The sequence below is a fragment of the Bidens hawaiensis genome, unplaced genomic scaffold (genome assembly GCF_021521415.1).
Source record: "Bidens hawaiensis isolate Kalapana, Puna unplaced genomic scaffold, B.hawaiensis_p1.1 tig00007412_1, whole genome shotgun sequence".
NCBI classification, from domain to species: domain Eukaryota; kingdom Viridiplantae; phylum Streptophyta; class Magnoliopsida; order Asterales; family Asteraceae; genus Bidens; species Bidens hawaiensis.
In genome coordinates, this window is record NW_027491516.1 from 125,913 (window position 1) to 151,096 (window position 25,184).

General features: G+C 36.9%; 1 protein-coding gene and 1 pseudogene across 6 annotated transcripts; one reads left to right on the forward strand and one right to left on the reverse strand.

Moving 5' to 3' along the window:
* Positions 1 to 2,922: 2,922 nt before the first annotated feature.
* On the forward strand, positions 2,923 to 18,009 carry LOC143635128 (UV-B-induced protein At3g17800, chloroplastic pseudogene; annotated as a pseudogene). Its single transcript, XR_013153997.1, has 3 exons — positions 2,923 to 3,549; positions 16,839 to 17,093; positions 17,166 to 18,009. The product of XR_013153997.1 is annotated as a UV-B-induced protein At3g17800, chloroplastic pseudogene (transcript).
* A 319-nt stretch (positions 18,010 to 18,328) lies between these two features.
* On the reverse strand, positions 18,329 to 20,647 carry LOC143635145 (syntaxin-22-like). 5 transcript variants are annotated; one of them, XM_077103035.1, is made up of 7 exons: positions 20,262 to 20,647; positions 20,069 to 20,162; positions 19,344 to 19,483; positions 19,186 to 19,248; positions 18,948 to 19,105; positions 18,774 to 18,858; positions 18,329 to 18,591 (listed from the first exon to the last, which is right to left on the reverse strand). In XM_077103035.1, the coding sequence occupies exons 1-7, from the start codon at positions 20,450 to 20,452 to the stop codon at positions 18,573 to 18,575; spliced, it is 750 nt and encodes a 249-aa protein (XP_076959150.1). In that variant the 5' UTR covers positions 20,453 to 20,647; the 3' UTR covers positions 18,329 to 18,572. The 5 variants fall into 5 exon arrangements, with proteins under 5 accessions (XP_076959150.1, XP_076959149.1, XP_076959146.1 ...); XM_077103034.1 differs by having other exon boundaries at positions 18,758 to 18,858; XM_077103031.1 differs by having other exon boundaries at positions 18,774 to 19,105.
* Positions 20,648 to 25,184: the final 4,537 nt, after the last annotated feature.

Consider the following 25,184-nt stretch of genomic DNA (forward strand, 5'->3'; position numbering starts at 1 on the left):
ACAAGTTGCCGACAAAGAAGACCGATCCAGGGAGTTTTACCATCCCTTGCTTGATAGGAGATTTATTTGTCAGCAATGCCCTAGCTGATCTAGGAGCTAGCATTAACTTGATGCCTTATGCGGTGTTTCTAAATTAGGACTAGGAGAACCAAAACCAACCCGCATGAGCATCCAGCTAGCCGATCGATCAGTGATGTATCCTAGGGGCATAGTTGAAAACATGTTAGTCAAAATTGATAAATTTGTTTTTCCGGTAGACTTTGTAATCCTCGATGTGGAGGAGGAAAAATCTGTACACCTCATCTTAGGGAGACCATTTCTAGACACCGCTAGGGCTTTCAATGATGTTTGCACAGGCAAACTCACACTAAGGATTGAAGATGAGGAGGTAACATTCGATATAGGCAGATCCATTAAACACCTGCAACACACTGATGATTCAGTTTATTATATTGACGTGTGTAAGTCTATAGTAAGTTGTCATCTTCGCGAAACCATTGAAAAGGAAACATGCAACACTCAGCTGATTGAGAAAAAGGCATACTCCATCATCCATGAGGAGAAATCCACTGAGGATCAGGAGGCAAGTGAACATCAAGAAACGTACGAGACCGTTGACCGCAAATTGGAACCAAAGGCGAAACCCTCCGTTGAAGATCCACCAGTTCTTAAACTTAAGGAACCTCCCTCCCACCTCGAGTACGCCTTTCTAGATGGTGAATCTCAATTGTAGTCATCATCTCTTCCTGTTTATCAAATGAGGAAAAGAAAAGACTGATTGAAGTTATCAAACTCCACAAGAAAGCAATTGCTTGGAAAATCATGGACATCAAAGGAATCAGTCCATCATTTTGCACTCACAAAATCCTGATGGAAGAGGACTTCAAACCAGTCGTGCAGCATCAAAGACGTCTCAATCCAAACATGCAAGACGTTGTAAAGAAAGAAGTCATCAAGCTGCTCGATGTTGGATTGATATACCCAATCTCCGATTCCCCTTGGGTAAGCCCAGTACAGGTGGTACCAAAAAAAGGTGGTATGACTGTTGTAAAAAATGATAAGAATGAATTAATTCCTATGAGAACCGTCACAGGCTGGAGAGTTTGCATTGATTACCGCAAACTAAACGACGCCACAAGAAAAGATCACTTTCCCCTTCCTTTCATTGATCAGATGCTTGAGCGTCTATCAGGGAAGATGCATTATTGTTTTCTTGATGGTTTTTCTGGATACTTCCAAATTCCTATCTCCCCTGAAGATCAGGAGAAAACGACATTCACATGCCCATATGGCACATTTGCCTACCGGTGAATGCCCTTTGGACTGCGTAATGCCCCAGCCACTTTTCAACGTTGTATGGTGGCTATTTTTCATGACATGATCGAGGACTCCATGGAGGTATTTATGGATGATTTCTCTATTTTTGGAGATTCTTTTGATTATTGTCTCGAGAATTTGAGAAAAATGTTAACAAGATGTGAAGAAGCCAATCTTGTATTGAACTGGGAAAAATGTCACTTTATGGTAAAAGAGGGCATTGCCTTGGAACACAAGATATCCCAGGCAGGACTTGAAGTCGATAAAGCAAAAATCGAGACCATTTCAAAGCTCCCGCCACCCACAGCTGTCAAATCCATTCGAAGTTTTCTTGGCCATGCTGGTTTTTATCGTCGCTTCATAAAAGACTTTTCAAAAATAGCTCGGCCAATGACACAACTTCTAGAAAAAGATGCTCCCTTTGTGTTCTCAGAGGAATGTCTAAAATCATTCCAATTTTTAAAGGATAAGCTTGTTGATGCCCCAATCATGGTAGCTCCAGACTGGACACTCCTGTTTGAACTCATGTGTGATGCATGTGATTTCGTAGTTGGGGCAGTGTCGGGTCAAAGAAAAGATAAACACTTTCATCCTATTTACTACGCCAGCAAAACTCTTAATGATGCTCAAGAAAACTACACCACCACTGAGAAGGAGCTGTTAGCAGTAGTATTTGCATTTGATAAGTTTCGTTCTTATCTTATCCTTTCCAAAACTATTGTCTACACAGACCATGCAGCCATTAAATATCTTTTTAGCAAATAAGATGTTAAACCTCGATTAATCCGATGGATTCTGCTTCTTCAAGAATTCGATATTGAAATTAAAGATAAGAAAGGCGCCGAGAATGTAGCAGCCGACCACCTCTCCCGTTTGGAATGCCAAGCTTCACAGGAATTAGTGGGGTCCCATATAAATGACAATTTCCCCCACGAACTTCTTATGTATATCCAAACAAACGAAGAGGAATGTCCATGGCTTGCTGACATTGCCAACTATCTCGCAAGTGGGGTCATGATCAGAGGTTTGACACATCAACAAAGAAGGAAATTCTTTTCCGATGTCAAACATTATTTTTGGGAGGATCCACACTTGTTCAGGATCGGAGCCGATCAAGTCTTCGTCGATGTGTGTTCGGAGATGAAGCAACCAAAATCCTCCAACATTGTCATGAAGGACCCACAAGAGGACATCATGGGGTCACATCCACCGAAAAGAAGGTGTTTAATGTCGGTTTCTTCTGGCCCACCATCTTTCGAGATGCTCATGACCTTGTAAAATCTTCTGATGCTTGCCAACGGGCAAGCAACATTTATGCACGAGATGAAATGCCTCAAAAGGCCATACAAGTTTGTGAAGTGTTCGATGTTTGGGGGATTGACTTTATGGGACCATTCCCGACTTCGTTTGGAAATCGATATATCCTAGTTGCTGTCGATTATGTTTCAAAATGGGTGGAGGCTCAAGCCTTACCCACCAACGATGCTAGGGTAGTTGTCAAATTCCTAAAAAAATTGTTGTCACGCTTTGGTGTCCCAAAAGCACTCATTAGTGACCGTGGAACACATTTCTGCAATGCCAAAATGGAAAAGGTATTGTCTCACTATGGTGTCCACCACCGATTCTCAACATCATACCACCCACAAACCAGTGGGCAAGTTGAAGTCACTAAACGGGGGCATTAAGCGAATTCTTGAGAAAACAGTCGGGAAAAATCGTAAGAATTGGTCTGAAAAGTTAGATGACGCATTATGGGCTTTACGAACTACTCATAAAACTCCTATCGGTACCACACCGTTTAGGTTGATTTATGAAAAAGCTTGTCATCTTCCTGTGGAATTGGAACACCGAGCTTACTGGGCATTAAAAGCCATTAATCATGACTTGGTTTATGCGAGCGAGACTCGGTTCATGCAAATTCATGAGCTGGAAGAATTAAGAAATCAAGCTTATGCGAATTCCACACTCTACAAGGAACTCACTAAGTTGTTACACGATAAGCGGTTGAAAGAACACAAATATTTCAAAACAGGTGATCGTGTTTTGCTTTACAACTCTAGGTTGCGTTTATTTCCCGGAAAACTTAAATCTCGTTGGTCTGGCCCATACTTGGTAAAGAAGGTTTTTGATTATGGAACCGTGGAAATCAAAAATGGAGACAGTCAGTCATTTAAAGTCAATGGTCATCGTTTAAAACTCTACGTCGAAGGACAAATTGGAGCTGTCTCGGAGGTAATGCTCCTCCATTCCAAGAACCCTTGAAAGAAAGTCTCGGGTCTAGCCACGACCCTTAACCAAAAACTTGGCACTTGCACATAGTTTTTGCTTAAAAAAAAAATCTTTTTCAGGAAATGTCTAGAAAATTTTCAGCATATTTGGGGTACTAGTTGTTTCGTGCCCAGTCTAGACGTTATATTATCTTATTTTTTTGTTGTTTGTTTGGATGGTTGCTACTTCTTTCGTTGAAACATCTAGTTGGAAGAGTTGTGTGGATTTCAGATGCAGCCCTACGTCGACGGCATATAGGGGAGTCTCTTTTCATCCTTTCCCTACATTTTGTATTGAATTTTTATATTTCTTTTCACATTGAGGGCAATGTGAGATTCAAGTGTGGGGAGGGGTTTACTTGAACTTTGTTTGTCCAATAATATATTTTCGAAAAATCTCTCCAAATTTTAATTTTTGTGTCAAGTTTTTAAAAAATAGAAAAAGAAAAAAAAATAATTATAAATAAAAGATCGTTAAGCCTTTAATAAATTTTTGACAAAACCATGGGTTAAGGTTGTTTTTCGAAAAGTGCTCGTACAAACCAACCACCGAATCAACTTTATTTTAATGTGAATACTGAAGATATGGTTTGTATTTATTTAGAAAAACTTTATGCAAAATGTGGCGTTTAAACCCAATCCCTCCGTTTCCGTGAGCAAAGCTTCAAGCCTTATTACAATCTATCATCGGTTACGTTTTGGCGGATTGAGTGAGTCTTTGTTTCATGTGAATTAGAACTTGTTTGGGCATACCTTTCGAGATCCGAACAAAATGTTTGTATAAAGATGGAGGTAATATATGACTTACCCAAAAATTTCCTCAAACACCATCACAAACCACATTAACCCTACTCCAAAGAAACATTTCCTTTTACCCAACACAAAATCATCTAACCACATTAACCTCTTCAATTTCAAACACTTTTACGCCATTTTTACTTCAAGATCAAGTTTCAAGAAGACCAAAGGAAGTCAAGAAATATGTTTCAATTGTTGGTCACTATTTTTGTATATAGTTGTATTAAAAAAAAAGATCACCATACACAAAAGGTGATGAAAGGAGCAAATTTTGTGACCTCAAAAAGCATGGAAGATTTATCACAGCTCTCGACCAATTTACATTTGTTGATAAATTACTTTTCTTTTAAACCCATGAACCTTAAGCCAACAAACCTTCCACACTCTATCCAAACTAAACACCCACATATATTACCACCCTGTTTATGCAAACATTTCAATAAGTGGGTGGAGAATGGATCCCTCGACAAGCTTATTTTTCCAAGTTGCATTTTGACAAGAGTGTTCATATACATACAACATTACATGTATGATCAGATATAAAACCGAGTGTGAGTGAACATTGTGAGAACGTGTAATTTTGCATAAAAAGAAACTCATAAATACAAACCATGTTTTCCTATGTCACTACATATATTCATAAGATCTCCGTTGGTTGGGTTGTTCGTGTATCATTCTTCGGGGCCACCTTAAGTTTTTGGGGATGTTATAGCTACGGTCTCGTTATCCTTTGCCTTTTGGAAAATTTTCGTGTTTAGCTTGCTTGAGGATAAGCAAGGTTCAAGTGTGGGGATGTTTGATTTACACAAAATTATACATCTTTTATACATTAAATATGCTCCAATCTATGGTATTTCTTGGGAATTTTAGTTAAGAAATGACACTTAACTTGTTTAATTTGAATTTCCAGGGATAAACGAGCTAATAAAAGAAAAACGAGCAATCTTCTAGAAGAAATGGCGATGAAATGCACTTCTAGCGCTAAGCATACCCCATGCCCAGGAAGACACAACCCAATTCATAGTCAGGCACAGCCATGCGCTCATTCAAGCACAACCTGATGTCTACTATAACAAATAGAAAAGTACAATTTGTCATCTAGCAAGGTCAAGCACAGCCATGCGCCCACTTTGGCACAACCCGATGCCTAACATGATGGAAGCAAAAAAGGACAGTTGTCGGCCAATGAGGGTTCACACAGCCCATGATTGAATTGGCACACCCTATGGTCAAATGTGTGCACATGATTCAAGTACAAGAGATATCCTGTCAGAGATTTGGGGACCAGCATGGGCCGTGCCGAATTTGGCATACCCTGTGCCTCCTGCAGCAGTTTGCCTATAAATTGGCCTTTTGTGTTCTCTTCAAGACACAACGAATTACATACACAAAAACACTCCCTTATCACCATAATTCCAGAAGATTGAAGGCAAGAAGAAGCTCTTGAAGATCCATACAACATCAAGAAGGAGTTCTAGCATTCACATAATCATCTAGCTTGGTTCTTGGGTTAGATTATCTTAAAGTTAATTATGAATGTTATGTTCTTTTACTTTGATGTATATTTCATTATTATCATGAGCTAAACTCTTCATATCACCTTAACTTATGATGAAACTTGATAACTTTTGATGGTTTGAAATAATATATGGTAATTTTATGTTAAAGTAATGACTAATTCTTGGTTATCCTTTGATGAAATATTGTGTTTAAACAATTGAAATTAATATACAAGAATTATAAATGGTATATCTTGTTATGTTGAAAGACTCTTGATTTTATCATTTATTTATAAATGTTGTTCTTGCAACTTTATAACTTTTAATCTAGAAATAGTTAAAATAATTGTTGAATATTAACATGAAAATTGGTTAAACACATATCCTCATGTTTAGATTTGAAAAGATTGAACATTTGTTATGAATTGATATTCTTGTTAAGTAATATTATAAGTATTTTGTTAACACAACTATTTTGATATTACACTTGGGTTGAAAATTCATAAATTAAAGGAATACTTGAAGTTTGTCTAATTTAATCAATCATAGGTGGATTAGGTGTTTTTCATGTGATCTTTCCGAACGGTTGTTAGATTTGAGTTTCGTAATTGAATGATAATCTATATCCTTAAATTTCAACATAATGGTTCACTTACAAATGTGATTTGAGGTGATTAGTTTGTATAATTCATACTAGTTTTCCAAAAAATCAAAAGAATAGTTATCTATAACTAGTGACTACTCTTTTCCATAAATAAATTAAAAAAGTGAATTTATCATATATTTGAATTTACCATCATAAGAAGTCAAGTGGATTCTAAAGTTAAGGTGATAGCTTTTAAATCTTGAATCTTTCCATTATCATATTTTTGCTTGCTTTGTATTATTGTTATAAGTCACTTTAAAAAAAACTAAAACTTTTAAGATATGTCTTACGGTTATTTTAAAATGCAAAGATTTAATATTGAAATTTACGTGTCCACGGATTGATACTCGGTTCTTACCGCGACTAAAAATTACTTACACGATTGGTACACTTGCCATTTGTGTGTGTTTTATTAAGTTTAAGTGAAAACCCATTTTTTAAAACACGACAAAGTGTGACAAATCTTTAATAAAAAAAATATACATATATATATATATATATATATATATATATCTCACACCACATCACCACCGTAGCTTACGGTGGCTTCCAAATGTTCTACGGTAGGTTTAAACTGCCATACGATGGTGGTTTTCTTCAGATACCACTGTAGTTACGGTGGCTACCGTAAGCTACGGTGGCCTTTAACATGCCCTCTTTCTTTTCGTCATAACTTCTTCATTCCAAGTCTGTTTTCTTCACCGTTTTCGCCCACGTTCTCGTAGTTCCATCTTCTATCTTCTCATACCTGCCATTATATGAGTAAATGTAGTGATCTAATTCAACAATATCAACCGATTAAACGCATCAATATTAACGAACTTAAACCACTTAAGGGTTGTCCCATGGACCACCCGTCAATTACGTTAACGACACCTTGCTATAAGGGGATGCCTTATAGTTTCACCAACCAAAAGCGATAAACACATAAGCATATAATCATAGAACACCAAATCGAGCAATTATTCAAGTAAAGTATACAATAACGTTTGTGGTTTAAGATTCAAGTATAAAACATTTAGTTGAATAAGTATGAAATGTCACCCCCCAAAAAAAAGGATGGAAAACGGGGTATGAAAGTACTAACGTTCAAGTAATAAACTTGAAATATGATAATTTGGAGATTTGCCGGAACGACGGGTTTAACGAACAAAGCTTAAAAGAAAGGAAGATTCGAATTTAGAAAGGTTGTCTTGAAAGTCTTTAAGTAAAATAAATGTTGAGAAATGTAAACAATTAAAGTTTCAAGGTTTAAAATGTAACTATTTACAATTTATAATAATAACCCTTTAAAAATGTAAGTTTGCTCGAAACCGGGTTAAAGTATCTAACCTTAATATTTACTCAATTTATGTTAAGTAGTAAGGTGGGTAAATGCATAATGCAAGTCCCTTGGGATAAAGATACTAAAACGGGTTTTAATGAGTGTTCGGGTTGTTGGTTCGGGTCTTGACAATTGGTCAAACCCAAAGTCAACTTTCCAAAATATTAAATGTTATGAGATAACTCATAAAAATTAAGTAAGACTTAACCAAGTATGTAGATCTATTGTTTTAGAACTAACAACGTACGTTAAGCGAGTGTTCGGTTTTGTCAGTCCAAACTTTGTTATGAGATCAAGTTGGATCCAACATTTCCAAGTACTTAGAAAAATAATTAAAATCAGTTTGTAAACTAGTTTTCTAGTTTTAAAGAAATATACAAGTCTTGATAGCTAAAAACACACTTGTGTGTCTTAAGCGAGTAATAGTCGGTTTAGTTCATTTTGGTTCGGTTTCCATCTCACAATAAGTTCATAGATGGTTTCCACATGCCCAATTATCCAAGAACTTGTATAATAATGTACAAATGAAAATAATTAAGTTTTACAACCAAAAAGTTAACAATAAAGTCTTTAAACAAAAGTTCGGTTTATGGTTCGGATCTAGTTTCGGGTTAAGACCGAGTTTAGAGTCTACTAACCCATAACCATGGAACTCATAAAAATGGTTTTATAAACTGAGATCTAACATTAAACATGTTTAAAACAAGTATTTAACTAAAACTAGTAAACAAATTTCGGTTTACGGTATAGAGCTATTTACGGTTAAACCGAAACATAGACCCTCAAACCCATAACCATGGAACTTGTAAATAAATTAAAATGAGCAGAAGTTAAGCATGGTTAGTATGTATAAACAAGTTATATAAGTATATATATATATATATATATATATATATATATCAAGAACACGAAGTTCTTCATGAAGCCTTGCCTTACATGGTCCGAAACCTCACCGATCGGAGCCGGATAAGTAACTACCAAAGGTAACAAGGGGTGTATATTATATATATGTTGTACAACCATAAAAAAGTGTTAGTAAGACTACATAAGTTAATTAGAATGAAAGATTAAACTCAGTTTGACTTTTGGAAGTCAAACCTTCAAGAACACTAAGAAAACAACCTTAAGATCTTTGAATTTTAGAGAGAATTTGGAGTTGTAGCAGGGGAAAATGAAGGGAAATGGTGGTGTATATATAGAGTAAGTTGAAATGGTCAAGCACAAAAGGTTTTGCATGAAAATGAGTTGGTTTAAGTCACATGTTTGCATAAAAACAACAAAAAAACGATTTTGTGCAGACCTCCCTTAGCGCGGCGCTAAGGTCACAAAGGGAAAAATCTGAACTTTCAAAATTGGCAGTTTTGGCCCCCGGAGTTGTTTTTAATCGTTTTAAAGCCATTTTAGGGACCAAAAAGGGTGTTTTCAAGACCCAACAAGTATAAAACAATATTGTAACATAAAATCAATCATTTTGATTATATCATAAGCTTCGGTTTACAAAACGGGTCGGTTTACATAATAAAAGTTTACAAAACGAATACGGATCGAGACCCGGAATTGACGAATGTCACAGGTACCCTTTGAGTTGGAGCACCCTAGTTTAAAACAAAAGGAGGTGTGCCATATACAATTATGGAATACATTAAAATAAACCTTGTCATTTTAGGGATAGAAGATTAGAAGTAAAAGGTAGATTGTACCTCCCAACTTAAGGATCATGAAGACATATTTCCAGTTGCCTTTATAGCTATAGAGAATGAAAAAGTATTTGAGCCTTTGACATGTGAAGAAGCCATTATCTTTGTTGATACAGCCAAATGGTGCAAGGCTATGGACGAAGAGATGGTGTCTCCTTGTAAAAATGGCACTTGGGTGTTGGCTGATAAACGTAAAGAACATAAGTCGGTTTCTTGCAAATGGAACTACAGAGTTAAAGGTGTGAATAAAAGGAATTTCTTTGGAAGTGGGGTTTTTTCAAACATTTGATCACAGGGGGTGTTGGGTATTATCTTTATTTCAAGAGGGGATTTTGGGTTATTATTAGCTATTAAAAAATTAATAAGAGAACAAAAAAGTTTATGTCAAAGCAAAAGGTAATTGCTATTGCTAGTGGCGGATAAGAGTTAATTGCTATTGCTAGTGACGAATAAGAGTTAAATTGCCATTGCTGGTGACGAATAAAAGTAAATTGCCATTGCTGGTGGCGAATAAGAGGTAAATTGTAATTGCTAATGAGTAATGACGAATAAGTGGGTTACAATCTGATTCCTTTTACGCCCCTATTGTTCCCTTATTCGCCAATACTAACCCCGAAAACCCCTCTAATGATTAAAAATAATACTCAACACCTCATGTGATCAAATGTTTAAAATAAGCACCACTTTTAAAAAAAATTGAAGATCCAAAATATAAAACAAAACTAGTCACCAATGGAAGACTGAATTTGACAACAATGAGATTCTCTTGTAGTCAAACATATATCTCGAAGGGTAAATGTGTCTATAGTTTCTACATCGGATTTGGAGTTGGAGCAATTAGATGTAAAAAATGTTTTGTTACATGATAATTTAAAAAAATGGAATTTCTCGTGCAACTTAAGGAACATGAGGTGAAAGGGGGTGAAGATCAGGCTTGTTTGTTGACAAAATAATTGTATGGGTTGAAGCAATCACCAAGGCACTTGTATAATTGGTTTGATGATTATATATTGAGCCATTGGTTCACAAGAAGTGCCATGATATACCATTGGGATTACACTAGGGGTAGTTTTGTCTATTGTGACTTAGGTGGAGATTGGTAACTCACCTGAGAAGCTTCTAAGTAGAATAATCCTTCATCTCCTAAACAATGTGATGCCTTAGGGTGATGGCAGTTTTAAAGTTACATCACTTATCATGGAAGCATAGTTTTACATAATCAACATGAGTTTAAATTAATCCTTTAGTGTGCTTGCTAGCAAGGTAAAAATCACTTGACAATGATCATGAATTAATTCTAAATGAACTAGACTTGATTCAATATTTGTATCAAGTCATCATCCAACATTGTCGTTTTAGTTACTAGTTTTTTTCCCTATGTTTAGCTAAGTAAGCAAAATGAGGTTTTCATGACTGCAAACCATAGAATAATAATGATAAAAAATAGACAAAAGATTCTTCATGGTGGGCTCTAAGGACATACATAGAAAAATAGCGGTACATGCCCTCAATTTCTTTCCTGTGTTATTCACGTACCAAAAATTCCCGTTTACTCTAATAAAATTTTCGTCTAGCCCTCTATTGAAAGAAATCTTGGATTTGGATTTGGCATGGGCTACAAATTTTGGGCTTAGCCGGTTTAATTTCGTTAATTTTCCACTTTAATTAGTAGTTATGTTGGGTTGTAAAAAAATAAAAATATTAAAAATATTAAAAATCATTACAATTTTCTTTTTCCCCTACTCACAATCAATTAAACAAATATTAAAAAATAAGTAGGGATAAAGTTTTTCCAAATTTACAAAAAATTACTACATTTTCTCTCAGTTCACTCTATAATTTACACTTCCAACCATTCAAAACCTCAAGCTATAATTTACAAACTCTCATCATATAAATATAGGAGATTGGCTGTGAATGCTCTTTTTTAGACTCTTGTAAGTAGTTTTTTTTTTTTCGAATTAAATCAGCCTTAAAAAAGTAAAAAAATAAGTGGTACTCATATGTACTGTAGATGTCTGAAAGTGAACATATCAACTGAATCTTAAGTCGATCCATTCACGAAATTGATGAGTTGGTGACAAATCCTGTCTTGTAAATTATTATTATAGTTAAAAATAAAACAAAATAAAGCAAATAAGAAAATGAAATGGACATTTGTTTTGTTTTCACCAGAAGTCCAAAACATTCACCCAAAGGCCAAAACCCCTCCTCTCTCATTCACTTACCAGTATGCAAATGAGCGGCGGCGTACTGACCGACGTCACCACAGTCTTCCATCCGTCTTCATTCGCTAGGTCCCATGACTTCCGACACCTCCTCCGACTCTAGTAATAATAATAATAAACCCCTTCCCCCCTTGCTCACCTTTACCTTTATTAAAGTAAGTAACCAACCAACCAACCAACCAACCATTCTTCTCTATTACATTTACATTTTGTAATGTTTTCCATACGCCTCTCGTTATTAACTCCTACAATGCTACGCCAACTGCCTGTTAGTTAGGCTGAGGGGTGTGGGGGGCGTGAGTGGGGGCGCCAGCCAATAATATTGTGACGTGTGGCAGAGAGAGAAACTTGATAAGATGGGTGTTGGTTGTGGTGCTCGCGCCCCGGGACATGGTGTGGAGGGGCGCGAGAAGGGGCGCGAGCGGTTTTTTTTTTATTTTTTTATAAATGTATTAAAAAAACGTATTATTAAAAAAACTCATAAATTATTTAAAAAAACACACATTAATTAAAAAAACACATTAATATCTAAAAAAAAAATTAAAGTACTAAAAAAAAACATTATTCTTATTCTTCGGCTTGGTCTTCTTCGATCAACCTCTTCCGGATACGTTCCTTTTGTTTTTCCATCAGCATTTGGTCGACCGGATTTAGGTTACTGAAGTCTCTTGTAAGGAAGTCCAAATCTCTCATTCTTTTTTTTTCCTTTTTGTCATTAGAGACCACCTCCATGGTTTTGTTGAATTTATTGAGGGATTCAACAAGATCGTTGATGTTTACGGCTTCCCCCTCAGCCGGTTTTTTCCCCCTGGCGTCCTTTCCCAATGCCGCCTCCTCGGCGGTGAAGACGTTTCCTCCCCCGCAACGTTTAGGTCGAATCCAACCCGGCAATCCGACCCGGCGGAAGTGCTATACGCTCCAGACGAACTAGTTTTAGTCCGTTTCGGCCCTACTTCCGCATCAAGGTCCGGCGCCACCAGCTCAACCCACTTAGAACACCTTCTCAACCTCTCCCACACCTTTACACCGTCCCACGTCTTCACCGTCCCATACCTCCGCAGGCACTCCTGCTTCCACTCTTCGACAGTGAAATTATAAACCGCCAAATCGTCACTGCCACTTGGTCTCATACGACCGGCGTTCCTGTTGAACAGATTAGTAAACAAGCCGACAAATTTTCTGATTTCGGTCCACCGACCCGAAATCATATCGGCGTTCCGCTCTGTACTCCCAACGAGCGAATAGAACGTCTCCCTAACCTTTGTCCAAAAGACCTTGCTCTTTTGGTAGTCCGCTGCAAAATGCATAAATAAATTTGTAAGTCATTTAACTTTTTTATTTAACTTTTTTTTAAAATCATTTTTAAAAACGTTAAAACAATTACCGCAACGCCGATCCTCAGAAATGACTATCCAAGCCCGACACAGGGCTTCCTTCTCATCCGATGACCACGGAGTGGTTTTCCGTTTCGTCCTTCCAGTCGAAGCCGAACCCGACCCGTCCGTTGCAACTTGTTTTTTCCGGTGGACGCGTCTTCTTTGTCCCGCAGCTTCACCTTCTGGTTCTTGTGTCTCCGGAACAACAAAGTTAGGAGACGGTTGTATGTTGGATGGTTGAAAGCCGGATGATTGTTGCGACCCCGAATAAAACATCGGTTGGTCCGGTGCCGACCATAAATCGTCGTAACTGTAATCTGAATCTAGGTTTGGGTACCAATTTCCAGCCATGTTGTAAGGCCCCGTTACCGGTAACCCTACTTTCGTGTTGGATTTACTCATAAACACAGTTCTAAATATCAGAGTTAATTAAAAACTTTACGCGGAATATAAAACTTTCATAAAACATTACATATCAATTCATAATCATGTCTTTAAACATTCCTCTTGTCTTTCAAAATCAAAACGTAACTTATAAAACATATCGGATCTTCAGATGCCAAGCTTTAGTCTTCTGCCATGTGTCCTCCACTCAAGCCAGCTGTCTCATCCTACTCACCTGCGTGCATACTAAAAGTCAGCTACGCTGAGTGAGTTCTAGTTAATCATACACTACCATACAATACCTTGTTACATACATACGTACTTAACCTCATAACTTTCTTTCATACACACATAAGTACTCATACCTTCATTCTTACTTACATACTTTCTTTCTTACTTACATACTTTCTTTCTTACTTACATACTTTCTTTACATTCATAATCATACGTTTTAAAGAGCCTTTCGCCCTATAACCTCACAGATATTATAAGGGTCTGGTCCCTAACATCACAGATATTATAAGGGTCTGGTCCCTAACATCACAGATATTATAAGGGTCTGGTCCCTATCATCACAGATATTATGAGGGTCTGGTCCCTAACATCACAGATATTATTAGGGTCTGGTCCCTAACATCACAGATATTATTAGGGTCTGGTCCCATGTTTTCGAATATTAGTAGGGTTCGATTCCCTCTTCGTTACCATACAACCATACATCATACCTCGAGTATTATTAGGGCTCGGTACCCCTTTCGTAACCATACAACCATACACCCGTCATTTCCTTCTTTTATTAACTTTCTTACGTTCATACACATAAACATACATATCATACTTGCCATATTTATAACGTTACAACCTGACAGTACGTGCAATATCCGAAGATCGTTCACGAACCATCAAGCAATCATTCATACATATCACATATATCACCTACGGCATACACTTATCACTTTGGATAAATGTATTAACAACACATCAAGTATGCACACAGCCCCGAAAACATAACAAGGAATGGGGCTAGAAACTCACCTGGATCCTGTTACGCTCGCCGTTGATCGTAATTCCTTTCTTTAACTGGGCTCGGCTAACTGTATAATATTTACACATATCAATTAACTACTACTACTACTCGTTTTGTATTTCTATCTATATATGACCCACAACGAACGGGGGTCCGGGGGCAGCGCCCCTGGCAGCGGGGTTCTAGGGGCGGCAGCCCCTAGCGGGGTCCAAGGGGCAGAGCCCCTGGCTGGGGTTAAGCTGCCAGGTCAGCTTGGAAAAATTTTATTTTCGATAACTGCCTTAACACATTTTCCATTAGGTTTTTAATTTATTTTCTAAACGAACTTCACTTCAGGCGAAGTTAAACCTTAGGCGAACTTGGAAACAGCTTGGTTCGGGCTTGATTCGGTCGAATAGGGACATATTCGATCGAATCTGAGACACACTCGATCGAACTAGACACACACTCGATCGAACCAGTTGGAAAAACTCGTTCGGCTTGGTTCTGGCTTGATTCGGTCGAATAGGGACATATTCGATCGAATCTGAGGCACACTCGATCGAACTAGACACACACTCGATCGAACCAGTTGGGAAAACTCGTTCGGTCGGACATGGCACTTGTTCGATCGAATAGGAACTCGTTCGGTCGGATATGAAGCTCATTCGGTCGAATAAGATGGAGACCATTCGGTTGCTTCCCTATTCGATCGAATGGACTGATTCGGTTGACTCATTCGATCGAATAAGTCTGATTCGACGCCTTCAAGCTGGGCGACGGAGAAACCTACGGGTTTTCCAGATTTTCCAGATTTTTGACCCAAAATCGAAGTTTTTGACATGGAAATGTTCGGGATTGAAAGGGCTATCAATTCCTAGTGATTTTAAACACAAAGACCTGCATTTTGACACCAAAACAAGACGGTTTTTGACCCGAAAACTCAAGTTACGAAAATGGGAGTTTTTGCTCGATTTGAGGCCGAAAATGGTTATGAAAACGGATGATTTTCGAGAGGGACTTACCAAAAACGATTAGGAACAAGATTGTGGACTCGGATTTGTGATTTGAGAACTTTCTCTCTCTAGCTTCTCTCTCTAGAATTGAGAGTGTTTGGGTGCGGGAGTGAAAGGGAGTTAGTGAAATGGTATTTTGGGCTCGGGATGGGTATTTATATCTCTCGAGCCCACGGACCCAAGGCCCATTCTCATTTAACCCATCTTACGTAATCTAAGCCCATGACCCGTTCCTTTCTCGACATTAAATAACTAAAACGTGAAATTACTAAACATAACTTTCTTTTATTTATCATATAAAAATTTTAGGATGTTACACATGTTTTTAAAAAAAGGTTTGGAAGATGGGGTGATTTTGGGTTTTTTTGAGGTTGTGGTAAGTATTTTATGTGATTTTGGGTGTGGTATGTGATATTGGGTCGATATTGGTTTATATAGAGAAATTTTTTTTTTTTTTTTAATAAACTTAAAGAGCCAACGGCTCAATTTATAAGCCCCAACGGTCATGCACGCATTCCGAAGCCCACTTTACGCCCATTCCCAGCCGCTACTGGCCTTGCGCCTGCCTCTTTTTCCGCGCTCGCGCCCCTCTCGCGCCCCTCTCGCGCCTCGGTGGTGTGGTGCTCGCGCCCCGGGGCGCGAGCGGATGGGCTCACGCGCCCCCTCTAGCGCTCCACACCCCTCAGCCTTAGTTGTAGTCTGAAACCTATATTTTTATTGGACCACATTTATTTTATTATTTCAGATCCTCACCTGCAACCAAATTTACTATTATTCAAAATGCGTATTTATTGTTTATGTAACCAATTCTTATGTTAATTTACTACCTTTTCTTTCCAATGTGCACGGTTTGGTTATTAGCCTAAACTGAAAATGAAACCGAAATCATCATATAATATAATCTATTTTATGAACCAATCGGTTTTCGGTTACTTGGTTCAGTTTATTATATTAGTTTGTTGGTTTTTGCTTCGGTTAATAATCGAAACCAATCTTGGGCTAAATTTTATGCGTATAATTACATGAAATGGAGGTATAAATACTTCAAATTGAGGTATAAAAGCTAGAAATTTATGAATGGTTTGGTTAAGTTAAGCTAATTTCTAACCAAGGGAACAAAAAAAATAAAAAACGATAACCAATTTTCGGTTATTTTGGTTTCATTTTGTCAGTTTCAGTTAATGGTTCGGTTATTTTGTGGTTAATCACCTAATCAACAAAAACTTCAAGATGAAAATTCACATGATACAACTAGCAGGAATTGACCTAATGAATTATAGGGCTCGAGAGTCGATCCATCACGAACATGGAGTTGTATAGCCAAAGCATCATCCGGTTCAGGTTCTGGTGATAATCTGGTACCAGTAGCACCGCTAGAGCTCGAGTCACCCGTTGGTCAACTCCTGGAACAAATTCTGCAAACTCATCCTCATCTGCTCCCTGCAGCCATTGATCAACAGCTCGAAAACCTTCAAAATGAAAGAGATGCTCAAAAACAAGAACCCCGCTCCATCGTCCACAGATAGCCTTTACAAGTTAGGTTCTTTCTTTAACCTTATATAAATCACATTCAGATAATGTAATGTGTATCATTCATGAAATTTCAGGAGAATAGCCGAAGTGAAACGTAAAGATAGGCAAAAGATACTGCAAGAAATAATGTATTGTTGGATAGTTCAAAGTTTTATTGACAAAGAAATTACAATGATCCCAAAATTAAACGCCGCATCAGATCCTAATGAACGGGTCGATTTCTGGCCAAACCAAGAATTGAAGCTGGAATCCGTGCACTCGCCCGAAGCACTTGAAATGATACAGAACCATATAGCCCTAGTCCTTGGGGGCCGCCTCGTGGATCCGTTAGACTCACTCGTCCAGATCAGCAAAGTCAAACTTGGAAAACTTTATGCTGCTTCAATCATCTATGGATACTTTCTGAAACGCGTTGACGAAAGGTTTCAACTTGAGAGGTCCATGAACACGCTTCCGGAAGGTTTTAAGAAGGATCAGTCGAGTTTTCTGGAGCCACCACCAGGCCCACAAAGCCCGTTTTTGGATAAAGATTCGTTGATCCGGATCCAACCAGACTATGATGATGAAGGGTTAACGGGTTCGTATGGTGATGGTAAATCGTATAGATTAAGATCGTATGTTATGCATTTGGATGTAGAGACACTAAAGAGATATGCAACAATAAGATCAAAGGAAGCGGTTTCTTTAATAGAAAAGCAAACTCAGGCTCTGTTTGGAAGACCTGATATTAAAATATCTGATGAAGATGGTTTGTTAGGTGCCAACAGTGATGAAATGGTGTCTGTTACATTTTCTGGATTGACAATGTTGGTTCTTGAGGCGGTTGCCTTTGGATCTTTTTTGTGCGATGCTGAAAATTATGTGGAATCTAAGTACGAGTTTTTGAAAAGCTGAGAGTATTCATTTTGTTATAGCATGTAGTGATGTTTGCTTGTTCAATTTGTTGTAAAAAAACACTACAAACAATTTGTTAGTCTAGAATGTTTCCTTGTCTCATTCATTAGCCATTGCAGAATAACATCTAGATGCATACTTTTGATGTGTGAACTTAACACATGTTTGAGGTCACGATTCCCATTTGTTTTACCTATAAACGACTAAACGAGTCGGATGTTATGCAGTACCCTATCAATGATATATTCAAAAGGAGTACCATCTTTAAGATTTGAAGTACCATTGATTTATGCTCCTCTAGCGATCATATGTTTTAACCTGAATGTATCAATAGATTCTTTTTAGCTAAACAAAAAGTATAACAAACGTCTTCCAACAATGTTGAACAAGTACCAAAAACATATTAACAAAACAAAACGTATTATCGGATTTACAAAACGATTCACGGAAACAAACAAAAGAAAACAGGGGTTATTTCAAAGTTTCTAGCAAACCCGGAAACAAGTTTTGTTGGTTTTATTTATACGGCACGTGTTCGGGTCAAGCCAGAAGAACTATGACCACAATGAGAATCACAATTGCCATAATCACCAAAAGAAAGCAAGTCTGCACAAAAGGAAACGCATAAGTGTGAAGACAAAAGTAATAACATAACGTGTAATCGTGCATATATAGTGGTCAAATATCTAAATTACCCAAATGATCACACGAGTTATGATTTCTGTAGACGATATAAACCAAAATCATAAAACCAGTTCTAACAAAACTTTACCATGGAAGAGTTTGACCTTTGAGCCTTTGATGCTTTTGCAAGATGAGATTTTGCCTGTGCTGTAGCAGCATGTGAACTTTCAATGTTGGACCCAATATCATCTGAAAACAAGTTACTGAGGTGTAAATAATGTAATGCACCACCATCTTATACACATATAAGTAAAAACTAAAATTAAAGATAAACATACCGATCATAGTTCCTTGTTCGTGAACCAAAACAGCAAGATCTTTGAATATTTCATTCACTTCGCCGATTTGGTTCTGGATTTCTTCTATTCCCTGATCTCTTTCTTCAATAATGGCTTCATTGAATGCAATCTCGTTCTCCAACAGCAAAACCTCCTGCCTGCAGATCAAAAACAACCTTTACTACTTAAGATTGCAATTTGTAACACATGGATCTCAAATAAGTTTAAAAAAAGCTGCCTTTTAGAGTTCACAAGAAGAACTTGCTGTTCTTGACTTCCGTCTGCTTCACTAGCTGGATCACTAAATTACACAAATAAACAAAATTAGCTAAAAATGGTCTGCGGAAAACTGAAATTGGGTTGCAAATTGCAATTAAGCCGCTTATTAAAACTTACCGTGATGGAAGAGAAGATTGAGGAACAAAAGGTGTATAAGCTGTTTCCCTTTCAGCAGAAAGGCGCTGTGCCTTCTGATATTCTTTTAAAACTGTTTGAAAATCTTTTGCAAGTTTTGCATCTGTGATCTTTTTGCTGGCCTGAATAAAACAGAATCAAGAAACAAGAACACTTTATGATCAACTGATGGATCTGTGCATAGTCCTTTTTCATGTTTGTCCGTTAAGCTTTTATCGGACAAGAATACTTTATGATTCACAAACAGCTAACCAAACAAAATTTCTTGAATGTATTCGTTCACTAAGAAAAAGAACTTACTCGTGCGCGGTTCACATACACAAACAATGTTTTATCTGACTTGGCACCGATAATGGTTAGTGTCAACAGTTCGGTCTGGCTACCAAGTTTGTGTGTGTGCGTTTTTTTAACATATAAATTAATCATGTAATACTCATATGTATTTTGTTTTATCGTTAACTATTTTGCTTAAATCCATATGAAAAGTTTAAAAGGGTCATTAAAAAGTATTAAAAATCTTTAATGAATAAACATTAATTAACTTAAACAGACACATTATCGAACATTCACAAACATAATTAAATGAGCATGCCCTCGTTCATTAATTAAATGCACAAATGAGAAACACAAAGCTCGCGCCGAACCATTCACAAATGGTTTGGCGAACGTTTACATCAGAATTAGGGGATCAGGCCGGAGTGACTTACACTAACACCAGCAGTATGATCAGTTTCGCTAGCTTGTTTAAGTTTATCAGAAGTATCCTTCACCAATTGCCCAATATGCAGTCTGGTTTTATGTCTATAATAATTCTCATCATAAACAAACATGCATTAATTAATTGAATTCAATTTCAAGCCCTAGATATTAATAAGTGAATGAAAAGAAAAGCGTAGGTACAGTTTCTCTCGAAGCTCTGGTGTGTCCTTGGGAGAACCTAAGGAATTGACTAGCCTCTGAAAGGTAGCGACTGCGGTGTTAATCTGGAAGATTCCAGAAGCAACGGCTTGAGTGGGATCCTGTTTTCGTAAGACATTGTTGTTGCGTCTGGAATTCAGCGGACGACCAGCTTCAATGTCCTGAAAACTCATCACCAATAATAATAATAATAATATTGAACGATCGAAGAATAAGAAGAAGAAGAAGGTGAAAGAAATTGGAATTGGAGAATGAATTGAATTGAATTGAATTGATCGGAAAATACGAAAATGAAGGTGGACACGTGGAAAGCGGACACGTAGGTTATAGGTTTGAACTGCAAGTGGAGATGATTTTTATTTTATTTTATTTTATTATAACTTTGCATTGCATTTGCATGGATAGGAATCACGTTACTCACCGAATCTTTAATCCATTCAAACTATATATATATACAGTTTGGGTATAACAACTTATTGTTATACAAAACCCTGGTCTATGCAATGGCATAAGACTTTTAGTATCACAACTGCTACCAAAGAATGTCGAAGCACATATAATCATAGGAACATGCATTGGTCAACGAGTGTATATACCAAAAATAAATTTCATTCACAGAAGCAAAGAATTACCATTCGTCTTTACGAGACGTCAATTTCCAATTAAACCATGCCATGCAATGACAGTCAATAAAAGTCAAGGTCAATCTCTGAAAAAATTGGCGTCTACTTACCTGAACCTGTATTCACACACGGACAACTATACGTCGCTTTGTCAAGAGCAACTGTCAAATTCAAGGTCGTGGTACTCAATGTAATTATTTAATTGTTAAAAGGATCTATATCTAAGTGATTATGATGAAATTTGTAAATTTCTACTTCTTTTTAGGTCAGATTAATTGGCTAGAGATTCATCACCAGATAAACGTCATCTTCATTCAGTCTTAAGGGTAATGCATCAACCCTCAAGAAACTCCAATGATTGGTAAGTTGCCACCACCCCTCAGTGTGTAATAAGGGCAATTTTTCTAGGTATATGTTGCAAGTAATTTAGTTTTCACATTCCGTAAATTGTGAAAGTTTACTCATCAGACTTTCATGAAGGTATGTGACAAATAATTTGTTTTGGGCATTTGCGGTTCGGTTCGGGTTGCAACCGATTCAGGTTATTCAAGAAAAGTCAAAACGGTTGATGATCGTTTTCGGTTCGGGTTCGGGTTGAAACCGATTTTTTGACCAGGTACGATCGGTTTTGGTTCGGGTTTTGACCGATTTTGCTCGGTTTAGGCCGGGTTCGGATCGGTTAACCGGTTTTGGTGGAGAAAATTACAAAGTGGTTACGAACCTACAGTTTCAGTCAGTTCAAACCGGTTTCTATATAATCGGTTTCAAACAAATAGGTTTCTTTGTAATCAATTTTAAACCGGTTAGGATTCGGTTCGATTTTCGGGTCGGTTCGGTTAATTTGTTTATTTGCCAACTCTTTGCGGCTTTGATTTTTGCTTAAAGGCATATTTCCGTAATCGGGTACATGATCCACTTAATGCTGCAGTTAATGGTCCAACATTGTTTATTTTGGTAAATCTCATGACATTGAAAATACTAATATATTATCTTCAACATTGTTTATTTTGGTGTTTTGATCTTGAATGTAGCCTCCCACCATTTTAATGAGCTACTAGAAGAGATAATGGCAATTGTTAGTTCTCATGAGTCATGGATATGGCATCCATTAATTGATAGTAACTATGGTAAACAAGTGGGTGATCTATTCATGCATTTTTCCCAGGAACCTTTTATGTAATTAACTACCAATGGAACACCAATAGCAAATATTACCCAATAAATTACCAAAAAGTCATCAACTGGACAACTACCAAATATGTATTAATTTATAATACGTATGACAGCATTGTATTTGTGAAAACTTATCATGGCCCATAGGTTTTGATGATAACAACATGATCCCTAACCTTGATTCTTTTGATGTTGAAAGCATTTTGATTTATGAAAATGGTTAATGGTGTACTTACATATTATTATTTGTTTTATTGAACAGATTTGAAACAGCTAAGGGACACAGGAAACCAATGCCCTATCATGACGACATGTTTGTGCTCTCAATTTTTAATAATGATCAATATTTGTAATTTATTGGGGTCATCTCTTAGCGATGCTATAATCTGTTGAACCTATGGCCATGTTGACAAGCTTGGGCGCTAAACAAGACGACACATTGGCAGCCTCTAGGAGTCCAGTAGCGAGCGTCAAGAGTGTGTGATTTGTTTTTGACTTTTTTTTTGTATCTTCAAGAGTGTGTGATTTGTTTTTGACTTTTTTTTTGTATCTTCAGCTGAACTTGTTATCCTTGGTTTGAAAGTTGATTTAAAGTTGGTTGTTAAAGCATGATTTGTTTTTGACTTTTTTTTTTGTATCTTCAAGAGTGTGTGATTTGTTTTTGACTTTTTTTTTTGTATCTTCAATAGTTAATATGACAAATACAATACGCAGGTAGACGCCATCCAAGCAAATGTACACGCCCTAGACAAGGATTACTTTGAAAAAAAAAATTAATCTAATGTCATGCTATGAAATTAACAACTACATTTGCGAGCAAGCGCTACCAGAAATGAAATCTACTAATCACCCGGCAACAATAAGATTTGGCATGAATGTCATTCTCAACTCTGTAAATGATCCACCAGACTTCCCCAGTTCTACTTCCGCCTATGTGATTACAATCAGCTATGTGAAAACGCCCACAAAAAGGAACGCCTCACATGTAAAAATAACTCTACACTACACATTAATATTCACTACAAACCATGCGGTGATCCATATCCGCTTACAGATTATGCAGGAAGGTTAGACACAACAACCCCAGATACAACCTCAACTGGAACGCAATTGATAAGGCTCAATATGACAGATATAAGGTAACCTCAACTCTCCACTGATCAGATTCTTTAATATATGAACCTAACATTTACAAAAAACATCACATTCTAGCGGAAAGGCAATAGATGTCACAATCTGGGAAGAAATAATACTAAGATTTAGCTAGGAAACAATGCAAAAGACTGATGCACCGATCATTGTTGTTCTGACCTCCACAAAAGTTGGAAAATTCTTAAGTAATGTATTACTTTTATTATCTCTTTTAATTATTATTTAGAATACCTTTTTTTGTTTAAATACTTTGTGTTGTAGAAAAAAATACAGTTGTCATTAACTGCTGCAACACACATATACTTCAACCCACCAATAGACACAATAATAACCCTTAAATCAAGGTACAATCATTTTAACTTTAACTCAAAAAATGTCACCCCCTCACTAAACATCACTGTTCAACCAAAAGTTCCAACAACAACAGCCTCACACAATTGCCACAGAACTAAGACTTCAACATCAGTAGCAGCAAACAGAACCGATCAACACAATTTCTCAAATTCAGCAACACATAAGTATAAATCGAGAGGTAATGACCCAATAAAAAACCATATGAATTATGAAACTGATAAACTCAAACATTTTCTAAACTATTTTCTTTATTTTTATGTTTTTTTTTAAACTATATATAAAAGGCAATTACATGATTGCAGAAGCTTGATTTAAAAGAATGAGCTTAATTATTTGTCATTAGGCATGAGTCGGGATGGTACCGGTATCGAAAATCCCGATTCCAAATTTGAAATTTAGTTGTTACCGGTACAATACCAGTACCGTGTCACACTGTATCGGCACCGACAACTCAAAACTTGGAACCGCTTTTGTACAAAATCAGTACCGAATTAGGTGCCATTTCGGTTGCGGTAATGAAAACGCTCATCCCTATATGCCATCGTTTGACTATTATTTCTATTCTCATTTAAATATGATTTTGGATATTTAATTTTGGTGTATACATCAAACTTTAACAAAGTCATTTGTGAGATTTTGCAACCTTAAATAAATTCTATGCAATATCCTTCAACTTATCATATATGTGCAATTAGTATAAAATTTTTTTCCTCGTCTACAAATCTATATAGGAAGAAAAGAACTTCATATGCGAAGTAACAGTAACCGACGTTGCAACAAAAACATGGTTCTTCTGCCAATGCCCAGAATGTAGCCGCATAATGTTCTCCAAAAACAAAAAATGATCGTGCGGAAAACATAATGACATCAGTGACCTAAAACTTTTGTAAGAAACACTCACTCTCAAATTACAACATACACTTTTTCTATGACAAAACATAACTAAACAATATACACTACAGGTACACCATTGGAATAACAATTACGACACTGGCTCTGCAAAAGCCACAGTCTTCAACATTGCAGCAAACACTTTGCTTGGAATAACATGCAAAAGACTGGTCGTTGAAAAAGGTTAAGAATACCCAACAATAATACCCGATGAACTGCATGCATTAACATGAAAACGAGCCGTGATGCACATCCAATATAGCAAAGACTCATACAACCGAAAGATCAACAAAACCAAAACCGTCATCATGCAACTTTTACCCACCAACGAAACATTAACAGCAACAGAAACAGTCTACACACCAACAACTCAAGCGCTACCGACAACCAAAGGATTACCGAAACCGCAACCGCAAAAAGACATCTCACCTTTGAAGAAGCATGTGTGAACATATACAACACTTTCAACATTTTTACTTTACTGCCGGATTGATATAACTGACATGTTTATTTTAATATGCATAGGTGAAACCAAGAATTCAAAGTACCAAGACTAGGACAGTCAAGACATGTTGCTTTTGCAAAAGTGCAGCCAAACAGACCCATGAACACATGGAATTTTTGTAACCACCAAGAAAATTAGCCACAGAGGCATATGTAAATGTGTAACTATGCCTAACTTAAAAACAACATAACCATCTTTGTAAACATG